Genomic DNA, 19,915 nt, shown 5'->3' with positions numbered 1-19,915 from the left:
ACTTGGTGTGGGACACAAACCCATGTGGGATCCATCCTTTAATTTCCATGCCTCCTGCTGGCCTCATCCCCCAATATTTTACCTAAGAAAAAAAAATACATAAAATTTCTTCATAGTTGGCAATGTTTTTGCCTTTTGATATATATGAATAACATATATGCATACTTATAAATAATATATGTGCATATGTGTATAATATATAACTTTGTACATTCATGAATCTGTATATATATATGTGTACATATCATAGGGTTATGTATATATATTTTGTATTTATATATAATGCATTTATCTATTTGTGTGACTATGTAATTGCATGGATATATAATTTACATGTATGTACACATTCATATTTGTGTGTATATGCATGTATATGTTTTTATGTGTGAGAAGTGTGATTAAAGAGTGTGAAGTTACAAATGTCTTCAGTAGGATGATAGTGTAGTGGTGAAAATGGTGACATGGGGTAAATTTTAGAACAATTTGGGAGGAGAATTTATAAAATCTTATTGAATTTTCCAGATTTGGGGGTAACATGAAAAACAAAAGTGAATAATACTTTGGCCCTGGTGCTATAACTAACAGAAACAGGGAAGCTTATAGAAAAAAAAGAAAAGAATTCACTGAAAGCACAGTGAATTCACAAATTTATTTATTCTATTTTTTAAAATCATGGAAGTTGGGCTGGCTGGTGGCAGATGGTTAAGGTGACTAGATACTCCATGGCTGACTCCATTGTTCAAGTCCTGGACCCATTGGCTTGCGTGTGTATGTGTGTGAATTCCCCAAATTCTAAGAGGATAATGGAGGAGAACACACTGTGCCACCCCTTTGGGGAATGAGTTCTCATTTTCCCTTTCTCTCTCTCACTCTCTCTCTCTCTCTCTCCCTGGTAAGCACATGTGCCCTGTAGTAAAACTAGGGAAAAATCATGGAAGTTAAATATAGTAAGTGGAATTCTACCTTGGTACTGAAATAAGAATGAATACTTTGAAAGAAATTATGCTGTTTACTTCACATGAGATGGCCGGGCAGAAAATATAAAGGATCGTGAGTGGCTTTCTATCTAATGTTTTTCCTGTGACTGCTTATAGTGAGGGAGCTTCTTGTTTGGTTGGACATGAGCAAAGCAACCACAGACTTTGAACATGCAGAACCGGGCTGGTCCAGAGGGATCCGAATCAGCATGGGAACATCCTGAGCACACACAGTCAGTCAGAACATAGAAGAAGGATAGTGAATGGACCACATCACGCCAGCTCTGAGTGAAGGCTGTGGTTCCTTGGGGAACTGTTGGGGAAGAGGCTGGCAACCTTGTGCAGCCTGCCAGGGCATGAGAGATTGTCAGTGTCTGCACGCATCTCATGTGTCCAACATGCCCAATTATTTTGTACTTGGAACTATTTGCTTCTATCTGTGGGTAAAATAGGGACCATAAATAGGACTTTTTTTTTAAAAGATGTTACTTATGAAGAAAAGGTCATTTGTGATCAAAATACTTATATTGTATAACATGAGGACTTTAAAGAACTTGTGTTAAAATACACATTTATTTTGGTGCAGAAACTTCTTAAAAATTCATGCATAGTTTTTTTTTTTAATAATATGTCTTTTCCATGAACCTTTTGAAGACCCCTTGTAGATAAATCAGTATATATGGATAAATATGGGCTTTTCATTTTTTAAAAAAATAAACATTGAAAGACTTCTTTTATGTCTGTAGAAAGGTGCCGGTATAACAGATGTTCTGATTCTGCTGTCTTTATTCAGGCTGAAATCCCAGAAATCTATGATGACCTAGGTTGTGATCATAATGAAATTTGTTGACAGGGTGGATTTCACAAACCAAGATTATGAAACAGGAATATTTTATGAGTCTGTAAAATGACTGAAATTGCAGTTCATTCAAGCTGCTGTGAGTTGGTCATTTACATTAATTTTATCATGAAAGCCAACTTGCCTGGAGAACCACAAAGGATATGGAGATAAATAGTAATTTTATCAAATTGGATCACCTTACCCCAAATGTTGACATTAGGTTTCCTCTGGGTTACATGACTCAGAAGAAGATGACTCCACACATTCATTAACTTCTACTGAAACTTTGTAGAGGGAATGCTGTTAACCTGCCCCATGAAGTGAAGTCTCTGTTTCAACTCTGTTTGCCTATTTCCTCACCAACTCTCCAAGTGGACACATGCAACCAACTTTAGCACTCCTAATGCTGACCAAGATTTGTGAGGAAGCTGATTTGTGTTTCTGTCTATCATCTTGAGCAAGATGGCCACCATAAGAATTTCAAAAAACAGCAGTTATAATTTAAAGACACATTTTACTGAGATCTGGCATATAGGAAAAACATATGGACAGAACAGGAAATTCTAATCCAAGTGTTAGAATGTAAGAAACTTAGGTAATAGAAATGATCAACAACTATTCCTTAACATTTATACAATCCTTTCTGGGCTTTGAACGTTTCAGGAAGTCACCAATGAAAAATAATTGAAGTTGAGAAAATATTTATAAAAATCTTAGACTGATAATTAGATTAAACTCTATTTTTACTGGGTGACTAAACCATTTGGCTAAATAACAGTGGCCAAATTAAATGGTGAATAAGAACCATTTAACTTAAAATCTGGCGATTGAGATGAAGCATTTGTATAGTGTCCATTTGAAAACTGGAATCTCATCATTAGGCTTTCAAAAATAATTTCTGTAGTTTAATTTTATCTTACAAAAAGCACTAATGAAATCACTTTAGTTAAATCTAGTCTGCTTTTAATTTGCTAATCATCAGAGTGCACTATTAGAAATGTCATTTGCCATATGACCCTACATTTCTCATATGTAGTTTAATGGAATTTCTTAAATGTGTTTATTTCTGAGAATTCCACTTGCTACAATCCTGCAACTTCCAATATGAATATATCCACAGGGTAGTTCCATGTTCGTTTTTTTTGTTTGTTTTTTTTTTTTTGTTTGTTTGTTTTTTTTGAGAGGTTTTTGCTATAGGGCATGTGCATCCGTCAGAAAGACAGAGACAGAGAGACAGAAAGCAGGAAATCACCCCCCAGGGGGATGGCCACGCCACAATCCCTTTTCCTCTATTCTCTTCTTGGGATCTTAGGCACACACACACATACGCCTGGTGTGAGTTTAAGCCACTGGGTCCGGGACTTCAACCGCGGTCAACTACTTGGGAGTCCAGCGACATAGTCGTTATGCTAACTGCTGGTCTCCCCTGTTTGGTTTTAATCTGGACCCTCAGTAATATGGAGAATGAATGTGACTTTAAGGGGCTGACTAAATATGGAGATTTCAGAAACAAGTGCAATTCCACATCATGATTCAAATCCTCTGAACTCTGTGTTGCTGGGATAAGCTGTTTCTGAGAGGAGCATCTGTAGTCTTGTCACTTCTCAAGTCACTTGGATTATAATTGCTTCCTGTCAATATCAGTGGTGCAGTAAGTTGGTATAGAGGCCATCCTAGTGAATTCCTGCAGTGGAAAACTACAAGGAACATGGTAAGGTCCCAGAGAGAGAGCTAGGAGGAGAATGACAGCAGCACTGGGATACACTTCCAGCACAAAGGCTTTGGCTTGAAGCAAAGTACAAATGATTGCTTAGTTCTCTCTTTGTCTGTCTTGTTATCTGGTAGGGGGAGGCTTTACTTTCTTTTCAAGGTAAGTTTACTTTACATCTTTATTTTTTCTTTTCTTTTTAAAATTTTGCTATAAGGCATGTGCCCTTGAGAGAGAGAGAGAGAAACCCTCAGGGGGCTGGAAATACCACACATGGTCATGCTGCAGTTCCTTTGCCTCCATTTCTCTATCCTGTTGAGATTTTGGACATTCACTCACATTTCCCCTGTGTGTTTTACAAGACACTGAGATCAGAATTTGAACTGGGGTTGGTCATGTGGGATAGAGTTCCATTAACCAGTGGCACTGGACCGATACTTAGCTTTATGTACTTAGGATGGGCTCTGCTCAACGGGCTCCTTTGCCTAGTTTCCTCCCATTTATCTTTCAAATTTTCATCGAAATGTCTGTCCTAGGAAACTTTCCTTTATCTTTTCCAACTCTGCCTGAGCTAAGTGGCCCTCGTTTGGGCTTCCGTACTTTTAAATTTTTTTATCATAAATTTGATCCTTTTTTTTTTGAAATTGATTATTCACATATCTGCTTTAGATGGTGCATCTAGGAACTAGGGGTATTTATCTCTCTATTACAAAGTTATAACCTGCAACCTGGCACATTTAGGTGTTCTGCTACTGTGTTTTGGGTTGAATTGTTCTGCACTTCCTTCTGAGGCATATTCTGCTTGTACCTCCTCTAGGATAGGTCATCCTTAAGGACAAGACCCCATCTTGAAAGCTTCATGGTCTCATGTCAACAAGTTCAACATTAACCCTCTTTAGCCCTAACCATGTGGAAAGCAACCACACTGGCCCATGGTCTATTCTACTATGTGCCCCACACTCATGTCCTTAGTATGTTCTGACTGTTGGCTATCAACTGACTGCTGAAGTGAGGAAAACCCACCCACCCTTCTGGCCTCCACCATGCTATTTATCCCAGCTCTGTGCTGGTGAGTGCAAAGGAATAATTTCTCTTCAAAGAACTATTAGAAATATTTTTTGTTTAAAATTTTTTTTGTAAACTTCTCTTCCTTCATAGCTATATACTTTACTTGACTTGAGAAAGTGTTTAATTCCACACTTAAACCTCCTGATTCTGCTGGGGAAGCTTTTATTCCCCTGATAGCATATCAGAAAACTTTCATTTTCTCCTTGATAACATATCAAGAAGATACAACAATATCTTCATTTGTCCTGTTTTTCAAAATGTTGTATCTAGGACACACTTCTTAAAATCTGAGTTCCAGATAAAGCAGGGCAATGAAAGAAATACACGGATAAAAGTCAGGAAACGTAAACTCCATGTAACCTGTACATGTGTACGTGTGTGTGCATGCATGTGTGTTTTAACCATTCTCTGAAGAAATTTATTTTGTATTCAAAGAAATCATAGCTCTCATTTCTCTGAATTAATAAGCAAACAGGAAGATTCCCTTTCCCACTCTTTTTTTTATAGGCCTAAAGGCTCTTTTTCTGAACCAATCTTTTTTTCTTGATAATTGCTAGAGTTAACTTCCAAGCCCTGATATATCACATAAAGATATACATACAACCTATAAAGGAACTTCTATAGCAGCTTTTGATACGACTTAAAAACGTTTATCTTTCGAGACCAGCAGTTAGCGTAATGGCTATGTCGCTGGACTCCCATGTAGTCGACCGCGGTTCGTGTCCCAGACCTGGTGGTTTAAAACTCACACCGGGCGCGTGTGCGTGTGTGCCCAAGATCCCAATAGGAGAATGGAGGAGAAGGGATTGTGGCGTGGCCATCCCCCCTGAGGGATGATTTCTCGCTTTCTGTCTCTCTGTCTCTCTCTGTCTGTCTGGTGAGTGCACGTGCCCTATAGCAAAAACCTCTCCCCCCCTTCCCCCCCCCAAAAAAAAACCTTTTATCTTTAAATCTTACTCCATTTGCTAGACCTTTACAAATCAACTTTGTTAGTGATAGAAGTCTCTTAAGATTTTTTAAAAGTGAATTTTATTTATAGTATTCTCTCTTAATTTGTTCACTATTTTTGCTTTTCCACCCATGTTCCCAGGTTCCACACGATTTTTACCAAGAAGCAGGTAGAATTTTTCTGCTTCATATTTTAGAAGAAGTAGAATTAGTTTACCTTTAAATTATCTTTATAGTTCACATTGCTTCTAAAAATTGTTTAGTTTAACCTTTATCTTTTCCAACTCTGCCTGAGCTAAGTGGCCCTCGTTTGGGCTTCCGTACTTTTAAATTTTTTTATCATAAATTTGATCCTTTTTTTTTTGAAATTGATTATTCACATATCTGCTTTAGATGGTGCATCTAGGAACTAGGGGTATTTATCTCTCTATTACAAAGTTATAACCTGCAACCTGGCACATTTAGGTGTTCTGCTACTGTGTTTTGGGTTGAATTGTTCTGCACTTCCTTCTGAGGCATATTCTGCTTGTACCTCCTCTAGGATAGGTCATCCTTAAGGACAAGACCCCATCTTGAAAGCTTCATGGTCTCATGTCAACAAGTTCAACATTAACCCTCTTTAGCCCTAACCATGTGGAAAGCAACCACACTGGCCCATGGTCTATTCTACTATGTGCCCCACACTCATGTCCTTAGTATGTTCTGACTGTTGGCTATCAACTGACTGCTGAAGTGAGGAAAACCCACCCACCCTTCTGGCCTCCACCATGCTATTTATCCCAGCTCTGTGCTGGTGAGTGCAAAGGAATAATTTCTCTTCAAAGAACTATTAGAAATATTTTTTGTTTAAAATTTTTTTTGTAAACTTCTCTTCCTTCATAGCTATATACTTTACTTGACTTGAGAAAGTGTTTAATTCCACACTTAAACCTCCTGATTCTGCTGGGGAAGCTTTTATTCCCCTGATAGCATATCAGAAAACTTTCATTTTCTCCTTGATAACATATCAAGAAGATACAACAATATCTTCATTTGTCCTGTTTTTCAAAATGTTGTATCTAGGACACACTTCTTAAAATCTGAGTTCCAGATAAAGCAGGGCAATGAAAGAAATACACGGATAAAAGTCAGGAAACGTAAACTCCATGTAACCTGTACATGTGTACGTGTGTGTGCATGCATGTGTGTTTTAACCATTCTCTGAAGAAATTTATTTTGTATTCAAAGAAATCATAGCTCTCATTTCTCTGAATTAATAAGCAAACAGGAAGATTCCCTTTCCCACTCTTTTTTTTATAGGCCTAAAGGCTCTTTTTCTGAACCAATCTTTTTTTCTTGATAATTGCTAGAGTTAACTTCCAAGCCCTGATATATCACATAAAGATATACATACAACCTATAAAGGAACTTCTATAGCAGCTTTTGATACGACTTAAAAACGTTTATCTTTCGAGACCAGCAGTTAGCGTAATGGCTATGTCGCTGGACTCCCATGTAGTCGACCGCGGTTCGTGTCCCAGACCTGGTGGTTTAAAACTCACACCGGGCGCGTGTGCGTGTGTGCCCAAGATCCCAATAGGAGAATGGAGGAGAAGGGATTGTGGCGTGGCCATCCCCCCTGAGGGATGATTTCTCGCTTTCTGTCTCTCTGTCTCTCTCTGTCTGTCTGGTGAGTGCACGTGCCCTATAGCAAAAACCTCTCCCCCCCTTCCCCCCCCCAAAAAAAAACCTTTTATCTTTAAATCTTACTCCATTTGCTAGACCTTTACAAATCAACTTTGTTAGTGATAGAAGTCTCTTAAGATTTTTTAAAAGTGAATTTTATTTATAGTATTCTCTCTTAATTTGTTCACTATTTTTGCTTTTCCACCCATGTTCCCAGGTTCCACACGATTTTTACCAAGAAGCAGGTAGAATTTTTCTGCTTCATATTTTAGAAGAAGTAGAATTAGTTTACCTTTAAATTATCTTTATAGTTCACATTGCTTCTAAAAATTGTTTAGTTTAAAAAAATTCTTCTAATTAAAAAATGTTGATTGTCACTGTAAAAATTTTGGAAACTACAGAAATTATAAAGAAAAAAATAATCCTGATCTTTTGTCATCAGAATAATTTCTACACACTTAAGTTGTCATCTTTTCTCCACCTGCTCCTTACTTTTAAAACTGCAAAGACCCCTCTGGTACTCTTTATATTCTGAGGGTTACTGGTCTGCAAGTTGCTCATAGGGCTTCCTGTTTCCTAGAAAGTGCCCAAATTGGCATGTATTCTACAATATAACTTTTGAAAGTACAGGGTCATCATTTGGCAAATTTATATTAAGACAATTTTTATTTAGAAAACACCAGATTGATTTCACATTTCTTGTTCTTTTTTAAAAGTTTGCTAGAGGGTGCTTGCACTAGCTGGAGAGAGACAGGGGGACAGAGAGAGAGAAAGAGAGAGAGAGAGGGAGAGGGAAAGTATGAAAGCCTCCCCTATGGAGTATTGTCATGCAACAATCCCTTCTCCATTCCTCCCTTTGGGATTTTCAACATGCACACACACAAGATGGCATGTATTTCAAGCTGCCAAGTCTGAGACTTGACCCATGCAATGGGTCATGTGGGATCTAGACACTTTAACCATCATGCCACCAACTGGCTCAATCTTACATATCATATATGATAAATATTATGCACACATTTATCTACATATAGTGCATATATTCTTCTTGCAAATAGCAAGTCACTAGATTTTTCTAGGAAGTTGTTTGGATATAAATAAGCTACATGTGTCCCTGTGAAATTAAAATAAGAATGAAAATTAAAAAATTATTGCAAGAAACTAGTCTTCCTGGGAATGGCACTATTAGCACTAAGTGTTTAGCACTTAGTTTGAGCTCATCTGCTTGCCAGTGGAGATGCTGAAACAGGGATGAATGAAAGTCTGAGACACATTTGTAACCTTGTTTGGGCTGGGGACATATAGGCAAGCCAGAGCTCGTCCATAAAGTGAAAGGATGCTCTGAACCAAACGTATCGGCAGGTGCTCAGATCAACCCAATATGCTTACATATCTGAACTATCTTGGGAACCAGAGGTCCTGGCTGAATAGTAACAAAGGGAATAGGAAGAGGATGCTCCCACCCCTCCATGCTAATAAAATGCACTAACAACTTAGAACTCCAGTTATCTGAGAGGGTGCTGAATGTTCTAGTCCACCCCTAGCTAGGCAGCTCTAACACCTAGGATTTGGAGGGGCTGGGGATTTCTGGATCCTCCAGGGGGCCTAGACTCCTTTCATTGCTTTTCTAGGCCAGGTGTCTCAGACATTCTAAAACCATGACCAAGTTCTTAGATGTCCTGAACCTCCCAATTACCCATTTCCTCCAAAAAGAATGGTTTTCACTCTTAAAGGACACTCTCAAAGTCCAGATGCCATGAAATCAGAAAGGGGCCAGCTATGTATAGTTCTTAGATCATCTCTGCTTTGGTCTTAGAGCAGATAAGCCACAACTTTCCCCCCTGCTAGCCTCCATTCTCCTCCATTAAGTGAGGATGTTTCTTCTCACAGACTTCGGTACAATGGGACGTTTGCCATCCTAAGCTGTTTTTAATATTCGTAGAATAACTGGATTGCATTTATTGCATTCATTTTCATTATTGCATAATAATAAAGACTGGAATTGACCGAGTGTTTACCAAATGCTGAAATACTGGTTGAAGGACTTTAAACGTATTAACTCATGATAGCTTAGAATAACCTTATGTTAACCTAATATAACCTAGATAATATTATCTACAGTGTAGAGGAAACTGTCGCACAAAGGTTAAACAGCTTGCTAATGAACCACATGGCTGGTTATTGACAGAGGCAAGGCTTAAAATCCAGGCTGTCTGGTTGCGGAGCCCAGGTTCTAAATTCCTTTATTTTCCGCCTCCCAATAGCACAGTCTGTAAAGAATAAAAGTCTTAATGAAATGCTTGGCTTACCAATCCTGGTAACTTTTTTCTTAAAATTTCACTTACTAAAAGGGTAGGTGAAAGATAAAGGGCAAGTTCAGATTAAAAATCAGCCCCCTAATTCATCTCAATCAAGACAAGTGAGGTTCCAAGACACCGACATCTGGATGCCAAATTGGGACTCTTCTCTGAAAGGCTTTCAACAGTAAAGGAAACATGTGGTCTTCTCCTGGTCCTTTGATGAGCAGAATATTCTTCTATGGAAGCAAAGTGTTCGAAACAATGATCAGAAAAGACAGATACAGAAGAGAGAGACTTTTGAGATAAAATAAAAGTTTTAAAAGAAAGTCTTCAGAAAATCATAGCACAGCTTTTGCAGAGAATGTATTGAATAACATTTACGGAAATAATGATTCAGACTTCCAGATGTGAAAAAAAAATGGTTGGAAATGATGTGAAGTTTATGGTGGGGTGTGAGTAGAGTATAAGATATCTGATCTAATGTATTTTGAAAACTTGACCAAAACGTAGAACTTATTATAAGCCTCTTATATTTTCCTCATTAGCTATGGATTACAGCCACCAAGCAAGGGGTGAAAGCTGGGACATTCTTTTGGTCTGTGTAAGTTACCTTTATTTTGTCAATGTTTTGAAAATTATGATTTGATTAGTTTATGAACTATCAATTTAATTTTGATTTCATTTCAATTAAAATGCAAAAATGTGAGAGTTTTTGAATATTAGTGATGCAGAATAATCTTCTCGGTATATATATATATTTTTTCCTGAAGTCTCACTTCTGTTCCTTTTCTTTCTTTCTCCTCCCACCCTCACATATTCTTCCATCTCTCCATTTTTTTCCATCCTTTCATAATAGAATGTAAATAGGGAAGATTTTTCTCTTTTTCTTTTAGTCACCCTTTAGATTTTTCTATTCTTGTTTATAGGGTTTTGGTAACTTGCTACTCAGGAAATGTACATTTCCTTTATACTATTTATTGTGGTTTGCATTATCATTTTCTACCAATAAATTACAGCATGTTATATTAATTTTTGTTCATGACTTTAAAAAATCCAGTGTGGTCTCAGGCATCTGGGGAGCTGGTAAAGTAGCCTGGAAACTGGAAGTTTCAAAGAAGAGAAGGGAAACTTGGTTTTCCCCATCGACCTCCAGGATTTCTTATGAAACTAGGCCTATTTCTCATACTTACCAAGATTATGGGGGATCAGTAGTTAATGTTTGTGAAAATAAGATGGAACTTACCTAATAAAAGTGTCAATATGTTGATTCTTTTTAAGGCTCCTTAGTAAGAAAGTTTCAACTTTCATGGGGATTTTGTTCTTACTGAGATGTTCTTCTTTCCATCTTTTTTTTTTAAACAACTAAAGCTGTTTCCATATTTGCATTAACAAAAATCTAAATATTCTATAATAGGGGTGTATGGAAAGGAATCACAGGTTCAAATGAATCCAGGATAGTACCATCTATATTCTCCAAATTCGGGAATAAAAGTAGTCTTTTTTTTTTTTTTTCGATTTAGTAGCTAAATTGAAAATGGGGTTAGTGATTTGAAGGTAAAACAGAATGTCCCTTAAAATTTTTTTTTAATTAAAAAAAACGTAGGTTTCTGAGTTGAGAAGTAAGTATGGATATTGTAGAAGTGACACTGTTTAATGTAAAAAACACATTGATTTACCAATTTAATCTTATGCATTATGTATTTTAACTCTTGACCATAATATATGCTTACACAAGTGATTTCTTTGCTCCACAACTTATTTGCCTAGCAGAATGGAGAGGAGCCAAGAACATAATTAATACTTAGTACCCACCTTTACCCCCTCCACTTACCCCCCCCTACTGAAAAGCTTCCTTGAAAAGGCCCAGTGTTCTGGCTTTAAATGGGCATTTTCTCCACCCATTAAACCACTTATAAGAAGGCAGTTTTTGTGTGATCCAAAGATATCTGTAGTTTTGCTTTGCTTCTCAAACTATTCTTTTACCCTTATATCCTGGAAGTAATTTGTATTTATTTTTTCCTTCTCTTTTTGGGAAGCTTTTTATAATTAAAAAATACATGATCATATTTTCAGTTCTTTAAGAGAATTTATATGAAGGAAATCTACATTCTGAAACATTTTAAATTTAAACCCTGATTCAAACCATTGATGGGTTTGAAGATCATCTTGTTTTTATTATTATTTTATTTAACTTTATTTATTTATTTATTTAGACTAGAGAGGGACAGAAAAAGAGACAGACAGACAGACAGGTAAAGTGAGAAAGCCAACCGCCAGGTCGGAGACTTGAACCAGGGTTGACCATGTGGGAATCCAGTGCCTGTAACCACCAGGCCACCTGCCACCCCCGAAGTTCATCTTTTTTGCATGGTTCTGTATTGCAAACCTAGAATTATTCTTGGTTTATCAATGACAGTATTTCATTCCAAAATAATTCTCAGCAGATGTTTTATTGCATCCTTTTATGTCAATTTATGTTCAAACACAGTACTTTCCATTAGGTACGATTGTTTAGATTTATTTTAATCCCAATTCTGCTAATTAGATTGCCGACCTTAAACAAGTGATTGACTCTCTCAGCAGGTTAATGTCCTTGTCTTTAAATAGAGATTATAATACGCTCATCATAGGCTATTGTGAAGATAGAACATAATAACTTATTTAAAGTGATTACTAGGGTGCTAGGTATATAAAGAACAACTAATAAGTGGTATTTGTTTTCTTATTCACATGATCTCTTTCAACATTCATGAAACAATAGCTATATATGTTTTAAAGTAATTTGTTGCCCTTTACCACTAAATCCTTCATCTAGTCCATAATTTTCCATTTTTCTTCTTTTTTTCTTTCTTTTTTATTTATTTTTTTGAATGTTCTTGTTCTGATTGTGTCTAATGCACTTGGTTTCATGACAAATTCTACACCATTCAATGATTGGCCATGTAGCCCATTTCCCTTTCTGTTTCTCTACTTTGATAAAATTTATTTGTGCCATCTCTGAACTGTATCTGAAACACTAATGGCTAACGGGCCATGTCCTTTTGGTTATTTTATATAGACAATTTAAAACTCCTAGGAAGCCTGAAGACCCCTTATCCAACTCTTTATTTAAGAGAACACTAAGTCCTAGGGAGGTTAAATGTGCCCAGAGCCTCATTCTGGATGGATACTCAAAAGTCCAGAGTCATCTTACTCTTCCTGCACACGTACACTCAGCCCATGTTAAGAAACTGATAATCACCTGCTTATTTTCCACAAGAGCAGGATGGTGACTCCTCCATGGTAGTCCTTTTGGTAAGAGTATCTTGTATCTTCATTTATGTACAAAAATGCCTTGACCACAATATGCCTTTAACGAGTCTTTCATGAAAGGATATACAATCTTTGTGGACCTATTTATCCAGTACGTAATGATAAAAACCTAACATTTTTGTAAACCCTGTGTGTCATTCACATTCCTAAGTGCTTTACATGTGCTTTTAATCCTTATGGCAACTTTCTTATATATGTACTGTGTTTCATTATCTTCATGTTATAGAGACACTGAAAGACTAGCCAACAACTTATCACCAGCACTTATTAGAGTCAGGATTCAAATCCCAAAATTTTAGCCTCAGAGCTGTTACTCCCAATTCCCTACCCACTGCTATTCAAATACCTCATCCAATAAGGGAATTAAAAAGTGAGCTTAACACAAATTCTGTCAGCTTCTATTTTTTCATTAGCATTAAAAGTGGGTTCATCAGAGTCCATTTTCGTGGCTTAACCCCAATTAAACAAAATAAAGCAGCTTTTAGGTAGGTAGTGAAATAAGGTAAGGTGAAAAGTCTACAGCATTTGCTATTTTTTTTTAAGTTAGGAAAGAATTCAAAATATGCAATTATTTTGTTCAGATACAAAGGATTTCTAAGGCTGAAGAATTAAATTCCTTAAGCGATTAAGCTGGATTTGCTATTTCTAATTCAATTATAGGATATAATAAACCAGGTCACATTTATTCAATAGTATTGGAGCATGTTTAAATCAGGACTCAGTTTATAGTAAACATGATTTTCTGGTCTTCTGTGATAGTTCTAGACAGAGAGAGATCCAGAGTAAGTGGATCTCCTGCAGAGAGAAGTGGAGTTGGTGGGGTGTTACGAAGTGGTGGTACACAGGGAGAGAGGCTGCCTCCTTAGAGCCCTAGCTATCTACCATGGCTCTGAGGATTTATCTTTCTCCTAGGTCTCTCTCTCATTCACGTCCACCAAGAGTAAATGTTTATATGGCTCACCTAATGCCCTGCAATAATTTTTTCCAAGCTGATTAAATTTGTGCTTTAATTTGAATTCATCATGAATATGCCTCGAATGCCTGGTCTTGGAAGGTGGAGCAAAAAAACACTTTGTGCTCTTCATTAGAAAAGAGTAAGCGAATTTCCCTGCAACTAAAAACATCACTTAGCTTGCAAGCATCTTAACGTAACTCAGTACTATTATGCTAGCTGAGAGTGCTTAAAGCTAGTGCCAGTCTTAGATCATTATATTTCAACAGAGGAATGAGATTTAAACACAAAAATCATTGTGGATGAAGATTATACCCTTTTTGTCGGTCTCATAATTATATGTGCCTATTCTTGATAGATTTTTATAGAGCTGGAAGAGAATTTCAAGAATACCTTCCCTAACCCATTATTTTATAGAAGAGGCACTTAAAGTTTAAGGTTAGATAATGTTTCCAAAGTCATGTGGCTATTTAGAGGCAGAATGATGACTAATTATGATGCATCAATGAAAATAAGAAAAAAGAACAAATAACAGTGAGTTTTTTAGCACTTACTCTGTGCAAGGTACTGTACATATCTTTTCCTTGCCTTAAGTTCATCCTTTCAATCAAGTTATGCAGTATACTTTGTTGTTATGTTTATTTTACTGATGAGTAAATTGAGGCTGAGAGGGGTCAAAGGCCTGGGGTCGACAGAGGTCACACTATCAGCAAGAGGCAGACTGAGGCTGTAAGTACTGCAGCCACAGCTAAAGGGTTGACTCACAAAAACTGCAATAATTCTGATGTGAAGGAAGGTCCTTTCTGTTCATAGCAGAGTTTCTGATCAGAAAGGCACGGTCCTCATTTTGACTGTGAATCAGAGTTTCCAGTACAGTCTTCTGTGGAAGAGGTTGAGCAATGTAATATGTTGCAAATGAGAATGGAAGTTTGAACGCTAATTCGAAAGTCGGCCTTTTACTATGACGAAGTGAAAACAGATGGTGGTAAATAGAGAGCATTTGGCCTGGGTGCAAGAGCAAGCACTCATCAGGCTTGAGTTTATGGAAATACAACCTAACAGCACGCTTTACTTGTTATTATTCCACAGTATCATCCCTCATGAACGGAGAATATTAACCATACTGCAGTGGCTCACTCTGCCAGACAACGAGAGGTATTTGTTGCCCTCCAACTGTCTTTCTTTCTTCTTTTTGCAGTACATTTCCATCTTAGCTTAGAACTGGTTGAAACAGTTGGGCTGTGAAATAGAAGCACAGTCAAAGTTTGATATTATTAAAGGCTTTGTGGTTCTCAGCCTTAAGCACTACCTCCCTAAGAAGGATACAGTGGACTTTGGTTATTGGGGACCATTTAATTACATGGATTACTACATCTATTAATCCTGGCCACTTCGGCAGAGCTGAAAAGAGTTTCTTTCTGGCTTTGATAAATAAATTAGCAACATCCCCAGAACTGGGGAACCATTAAGCCTGACTTACTTTAATAGTTAGCTGTACTTGGAAGTAACAGATTGTATAGCCATAGTAAATTATTAATTAATTAATTAATTATTATTATTATTATTTTTTTTGAGAGATTTTCACTGTAGGGCGCGTGCGCTCGCCAGACAGACAGAGAGAGACATAGAGACAGAAAGTGAGAAATCACCCCCCCAGGGGGGATGGTCACGCCGCAATCCCTTCTCCTCCATTCTCCTCTCGGGATCTTGGGCACGCACGCACACGCGCCCGGCGTGAGTTTTAAGCCACCAGGTCCGGGACACGAACCGCGGTCGACTACGTGGGAGTCCAGCGACATAGCCATTACGCTAACTGCTGGTTCCCTAATTAATTATTTTTTAGAGAGTTTTTTTGCTATAGGGCACATGCGCTCACTGGAGAGACAGAGGCAGAAAGAAAGAAATCACCCCCTAGGGGGATGGCTACACTGCAGTCCCTTCCCTGTTCTCCTCTTGGGATCTTGGACATGCACATACATGTGCCTGGTGTGAGTTTTAAGCTGCCAGGTCTGGAACTTGAACCACAGTCAACTACATGGAAGTCCAGCAACATACCCATTATGACACCTGCTGGTCACTAGCCAGCATAAATTATTACTGGGCTCTGTTATATTCAGGATCAAAAAACAGGCTGAGTGCATGTTCAAATTTTTCTTTGTGACTTTGGATTCAGACAGTTACCACAGTGGGGTGGTATGGCTGGAGATGGGCATAAAAACGAGAGGAACTAAAACGTTTCCCATGGGAATACTAACAGTGGTTGGGAGATCAATTAAATTAGAGAGGATTTTTAAAAATATATCTAGAGATATTTGATATTCTTGTTATGTATGGTTTGGAGGAAGATCTGAGCCTTTCACTTTTCCTGTAGGCCTTCAGTCTATGCCTTCTATTCTGAACAACCTGATTTCTCCGGACACAAATATGGCCCTTTTGGCCCTGAGGTTAGTAGCTTATCATCTGCATGAGAAGGACCTGTGTTCCTGGGCCATCGGATCTACTGACATCATTTCAGGATTTGTATAGAGCCTTGGGGAATATTCATATCTACAAAGTTTATACATAGTCAAATAATTATAAGACTAAACATTTTTTAAAAATCTTAAACATACTTGTTTCTCTTACAGGAACTTCAGTTCAGATTGGTTTGACATTCAAACATATCATAAACTTGGAGTTAATGGGAAATGGGGTGCAGGAGAGCCTCATGGTCATCAGTCACAAGGTGGAGGATGATCAGGAAGGGGTGGCACTGCTGTCATTGGATTAGGAGCCTAAAGGAATCTTGAGTTCAGATCTTCAGTACGAAGCATTACTGAACTGAATTTCAGTATCCTTAAACTAATAACCATGTGATTCCAGTAGGTCAGCTAAGTGACTTCAATAGCCTCGGCAGGTAGAATCAATTTGACATAGGTTATAGTATCGGACACTTTTATTTGATAAATTTGATATATTTGTCAAATATTCACAGTATTTGACATACACTGTGAAACCATCACTATGCTCAAGAGTGTGACCACATCCATCACCCCCGAAATGAATTCTTTTGTTGTTGTTGTTATTTTTAAGGAGTTTTTGCTTTAGAGTATGTGTGCTCATAGGAGAGAGAGAGACATGGAGATAGTGAGAGGGAAAGTGAGAAATCACCCCCCAGGGAAGATAGCCATGCTACAATCCCTTCTCCTCCATTCTCCTCCTAGGATCTTGGGCATACATATACATGCCTGGTGTGATTTTTTGAGCTCCCAGGTCCTGGACTTGGCTCACGGTGAGCCAAACAGGAGTCCAGTAACATAACTGCTATGCCATCTTTTGGCCCTAAAGTGGTTTCTTAATTCAGAGAAACATACATACTGCATGGCACCCTTCAAACACTAAGCCATCTTATTAGAAGACAATCCATTTGTAAACATCCTGTGTAACTTCAAATTCAGGAGGTGGGAAAGGGATGGTTGTGTTTTATGATGTTCCTCTTTCACCTAGAAGGGGTTTCTTCCCAACATTTCAGCAAAGATCATTTTGATAAGTGGTGAAGTTTGCATATTTAAAGTTTGTTTGTTTGTTTATTTATTTTTACTATATATCCCTTTACACCTCTCTTTCTTCATAGGGTCACAAGATCTCTCTTAACACAATACAACTTGATTTTTGCTGAGAAATTATCTTAAAAAGTTGTTTATGGAAACTGAATCCAATTCTTCAAAGCCTCTGACAATCCTTAGACTGTAATTAAGTTCATAGAGTTCAGGATACGGATGACTTGGCAATACAGGTCAATTTATCTTTGTTTCCATATTTTTGAACAAAGGCAGTGAAGAGCCACAAGTATTTCTGAATGCTTTAACATCAACTCAGTAGTGATTTTTTTTTTTTAAGCCTTAGAAACTAAGGGCTATGTGAAATCATTCCTAGTTTATCGTAAATCATTGAAGTCATATAAGTCTGATGCACTTTTTCTATCCCTTTGATGTTTAACTAGTATTGAATGATTATGAAACAAATAATAAAATGAGATAAACATCTGCATACAGGAAACACAAATCTTATTTTCCCAGGAAAGAAAACCAAAGCAAGAATAGCTGTTTTATCTTTAGGATAACTTTCTTTGAGATTAATCTAAAGTGAATAAAAGGAATCACATTTTATTAAAATGTTAAAAAGAATAAAACAAAACACCTAAGCAATTCCATGTGCCCTCTTTAAAAGTTTGACTTTTCTTGGATAATAATATCCCCTAAAAGACCCTGGGGGTTGACAAAACAAGGTTTGGTATAGACTTTCTTTTACAAGCAGGAAGCTGATACTTAAAGAGATTTGGGGCTGCTCAAGTTTCTTGGCTGGTTAAGTGGAGAACTTAGAGTTAGAACCTCAGAACTTCTGACTCCCTGACTTTGGTCCTAACCATGGAACCATATGGCCCTTCTTCAGTCCAGGGATTAGCAGATTGTTCAGTTAATAACTATATTCAAATCACACAGAGCATTTTCTTTATGACAAAAGTTGGTTTTGAACAATACAGAATAGGCTGTATCTCATGCATTAAAAGCTATATGGCTTAACAACAAATGTTCTTTATCTATGATCATCTTTGGATTTCTATTATGTGTAATTTAGTTACAATGAAGTACATGAAAGCTTGTGTTTTAATTAAGAAATAAATTTTTAAAGCACTGAGAAATAAATAAATAAATGAACCATGATATAGGGCATTTTAATTTATTGTAATGATGGTTTCCATGCCCATGGTTGCTCATAAATGTACAAACAGACTCTTCCCTATAGAACTTTTTAATTAAGATTTAGAAGTATTCATGTCATGTTCTTTATAGAATTACTTCTTTTTTTTTTACAGCAGGGGTATTCTCGTATGTCTACTGGGTAAACACTCTTTAATTATATTTCTAACAGTATATCCTCAAGAACAGTAACCTGATAACCTGCTCACTTTCTTCTCATAAGCCAAGGGATTTTTCCAGATTTCAACTATTTCTCATCTACTTCTAGGAATCTTATTTTAACTGAAAGAAAAACAAATCAGTTTACTCTTTTAAAACACGAAACCAAACCAAGTCAGCAACACCTCTCCTCTGTTGTAGGCTAGTTGGTTTATATACCTAAACAGCCTATGTAATATCGATATGTCATCATGTACATTTACGATGCATGAAAATATTATTCATAGTAGCTGAAAGATTTTTTTTAAATCAGTAACATGCTAGCTTTTTATATATGAGGGGGAAAAAACTTGCATTTGAAATTTAATTGAAATAATTGTATTATAGCAAAATGCTGTATGCTATAATAAGTAAATTCAGTTGAAATTTGTGATTTATTTGCTTAATATTTGAGTACACTTTTTTTCCAGAATGATTCTCAAAAGCTATTAAATGACATGACCCAGCACTGGGTTAATAGCTTGAAGAAATGGTGTATTGCTCCTGGTTTCATAGTGTAATGGTGAATGTTCAAAAATATGCTTGCTTTTGATTATCGGCACAATCTTTTTCTGTTTGACCTTCTATGCTTTCTCTTTGACCTCTTGTTCGGCTGCTCTTCCAGGCCTAGAGGCAGAGCTTTGGCTGGCTAGTCCCTACCTTCAGATTGCATAGTATCCTTCTGAAAAGCAGGAAAATTTGCCCCTACCTTCCCCATCCTCTTAATAACCTCAGGCTAAAATTTCTAAATTCAGGCTAAAATATGGCTGGTCAGTGAAAACTTAGCTTTCATTACTTCTAACATTTGAAGAAGGAAATACATGCAATGTAATCACTGTATGAAAACCCAGTTCGACTAAACCTATTTCTTCTTCTGCTCCTCTAACCTGCTGCAATGGGAAGGGCTCACGTCTGGAGTCTTCAGAATGTTGAGGTCTATTGCAAATGGCCTAGTGTTTGATGTGCAGACTTGAGCGCTAGCTGGAATGTCTTCAGTGACCATGAAATGGGAAACTTTCTTTTCCTTTTGCTGCTCTTCTCATGGAGATGTGCATAAAATTAGAAGCATTAAAAGAAAAACAAAACAAAGCAAAACAAAAAACTGTTGTGCTGTGTCTTTCAATTGCTCTGCCAGAGAGAAAGGTTGAGATAGAAACAGAAGTGCCTTTGCCGTCGCTTGCCCTGGCAAGCGTGAAACCGCATGGCA

At 37.2% G+C, this 19,915-nt stretch overlaps 1 protein-coding gene across 8 annotated transcripts in view; it reads left to right on the top strand.

Annotated features, from left to right (window-relative positions):
- The window catches only part of ENPP2 (ectonucleotide pyrophosphatase/phosphodiesterase 2), a 123,858-nt gene that overhangs the window by 60,765 nt on the left and 43,178 nt on the right, over positions 1-19,915 (top strand). For all 8 annotated transcript variants that reach the window (XM_006140055.2, XM_027770050.1, XM_006140054.2 and 5 more), the window contains 3 exons: positions 10,053-10,108; positions 14,861-14,926; positions 16,143-16,215. In XM_006140055.2, coding sequence (XP_006140117.1) covers positions 10,053-10,108; positions 14,861-14,926; positions 16,143-16,215 — 195 coding nt within the window. The remainder of the gene's footprint in view (positions 1-10,052; positions 10,109-14,860; positions 14,927-16,142; positions 16,216-19,915) is intronic.

The sequence above is a fragment of the Tupaia chinensis genome, unplaced genomic scaffold, assembly GCF_000334495.1.
Source record: "Tupaia chinensis unplaced genomic scaffold, TupChi_1.0 Scaffold000017_1, whole genome shotgun sequence".
NCBI lineage: Eukaryota > Metazoa > Chordata > Mammalia > Scandentia > Tupaiidae > Tupaia > Tupaia belangeri.
The sequence above is the reverse complement of the archived record's forward strand: the minus strand, read 5'-3'. Positions and strand labels throughout refer to the sequence as shown.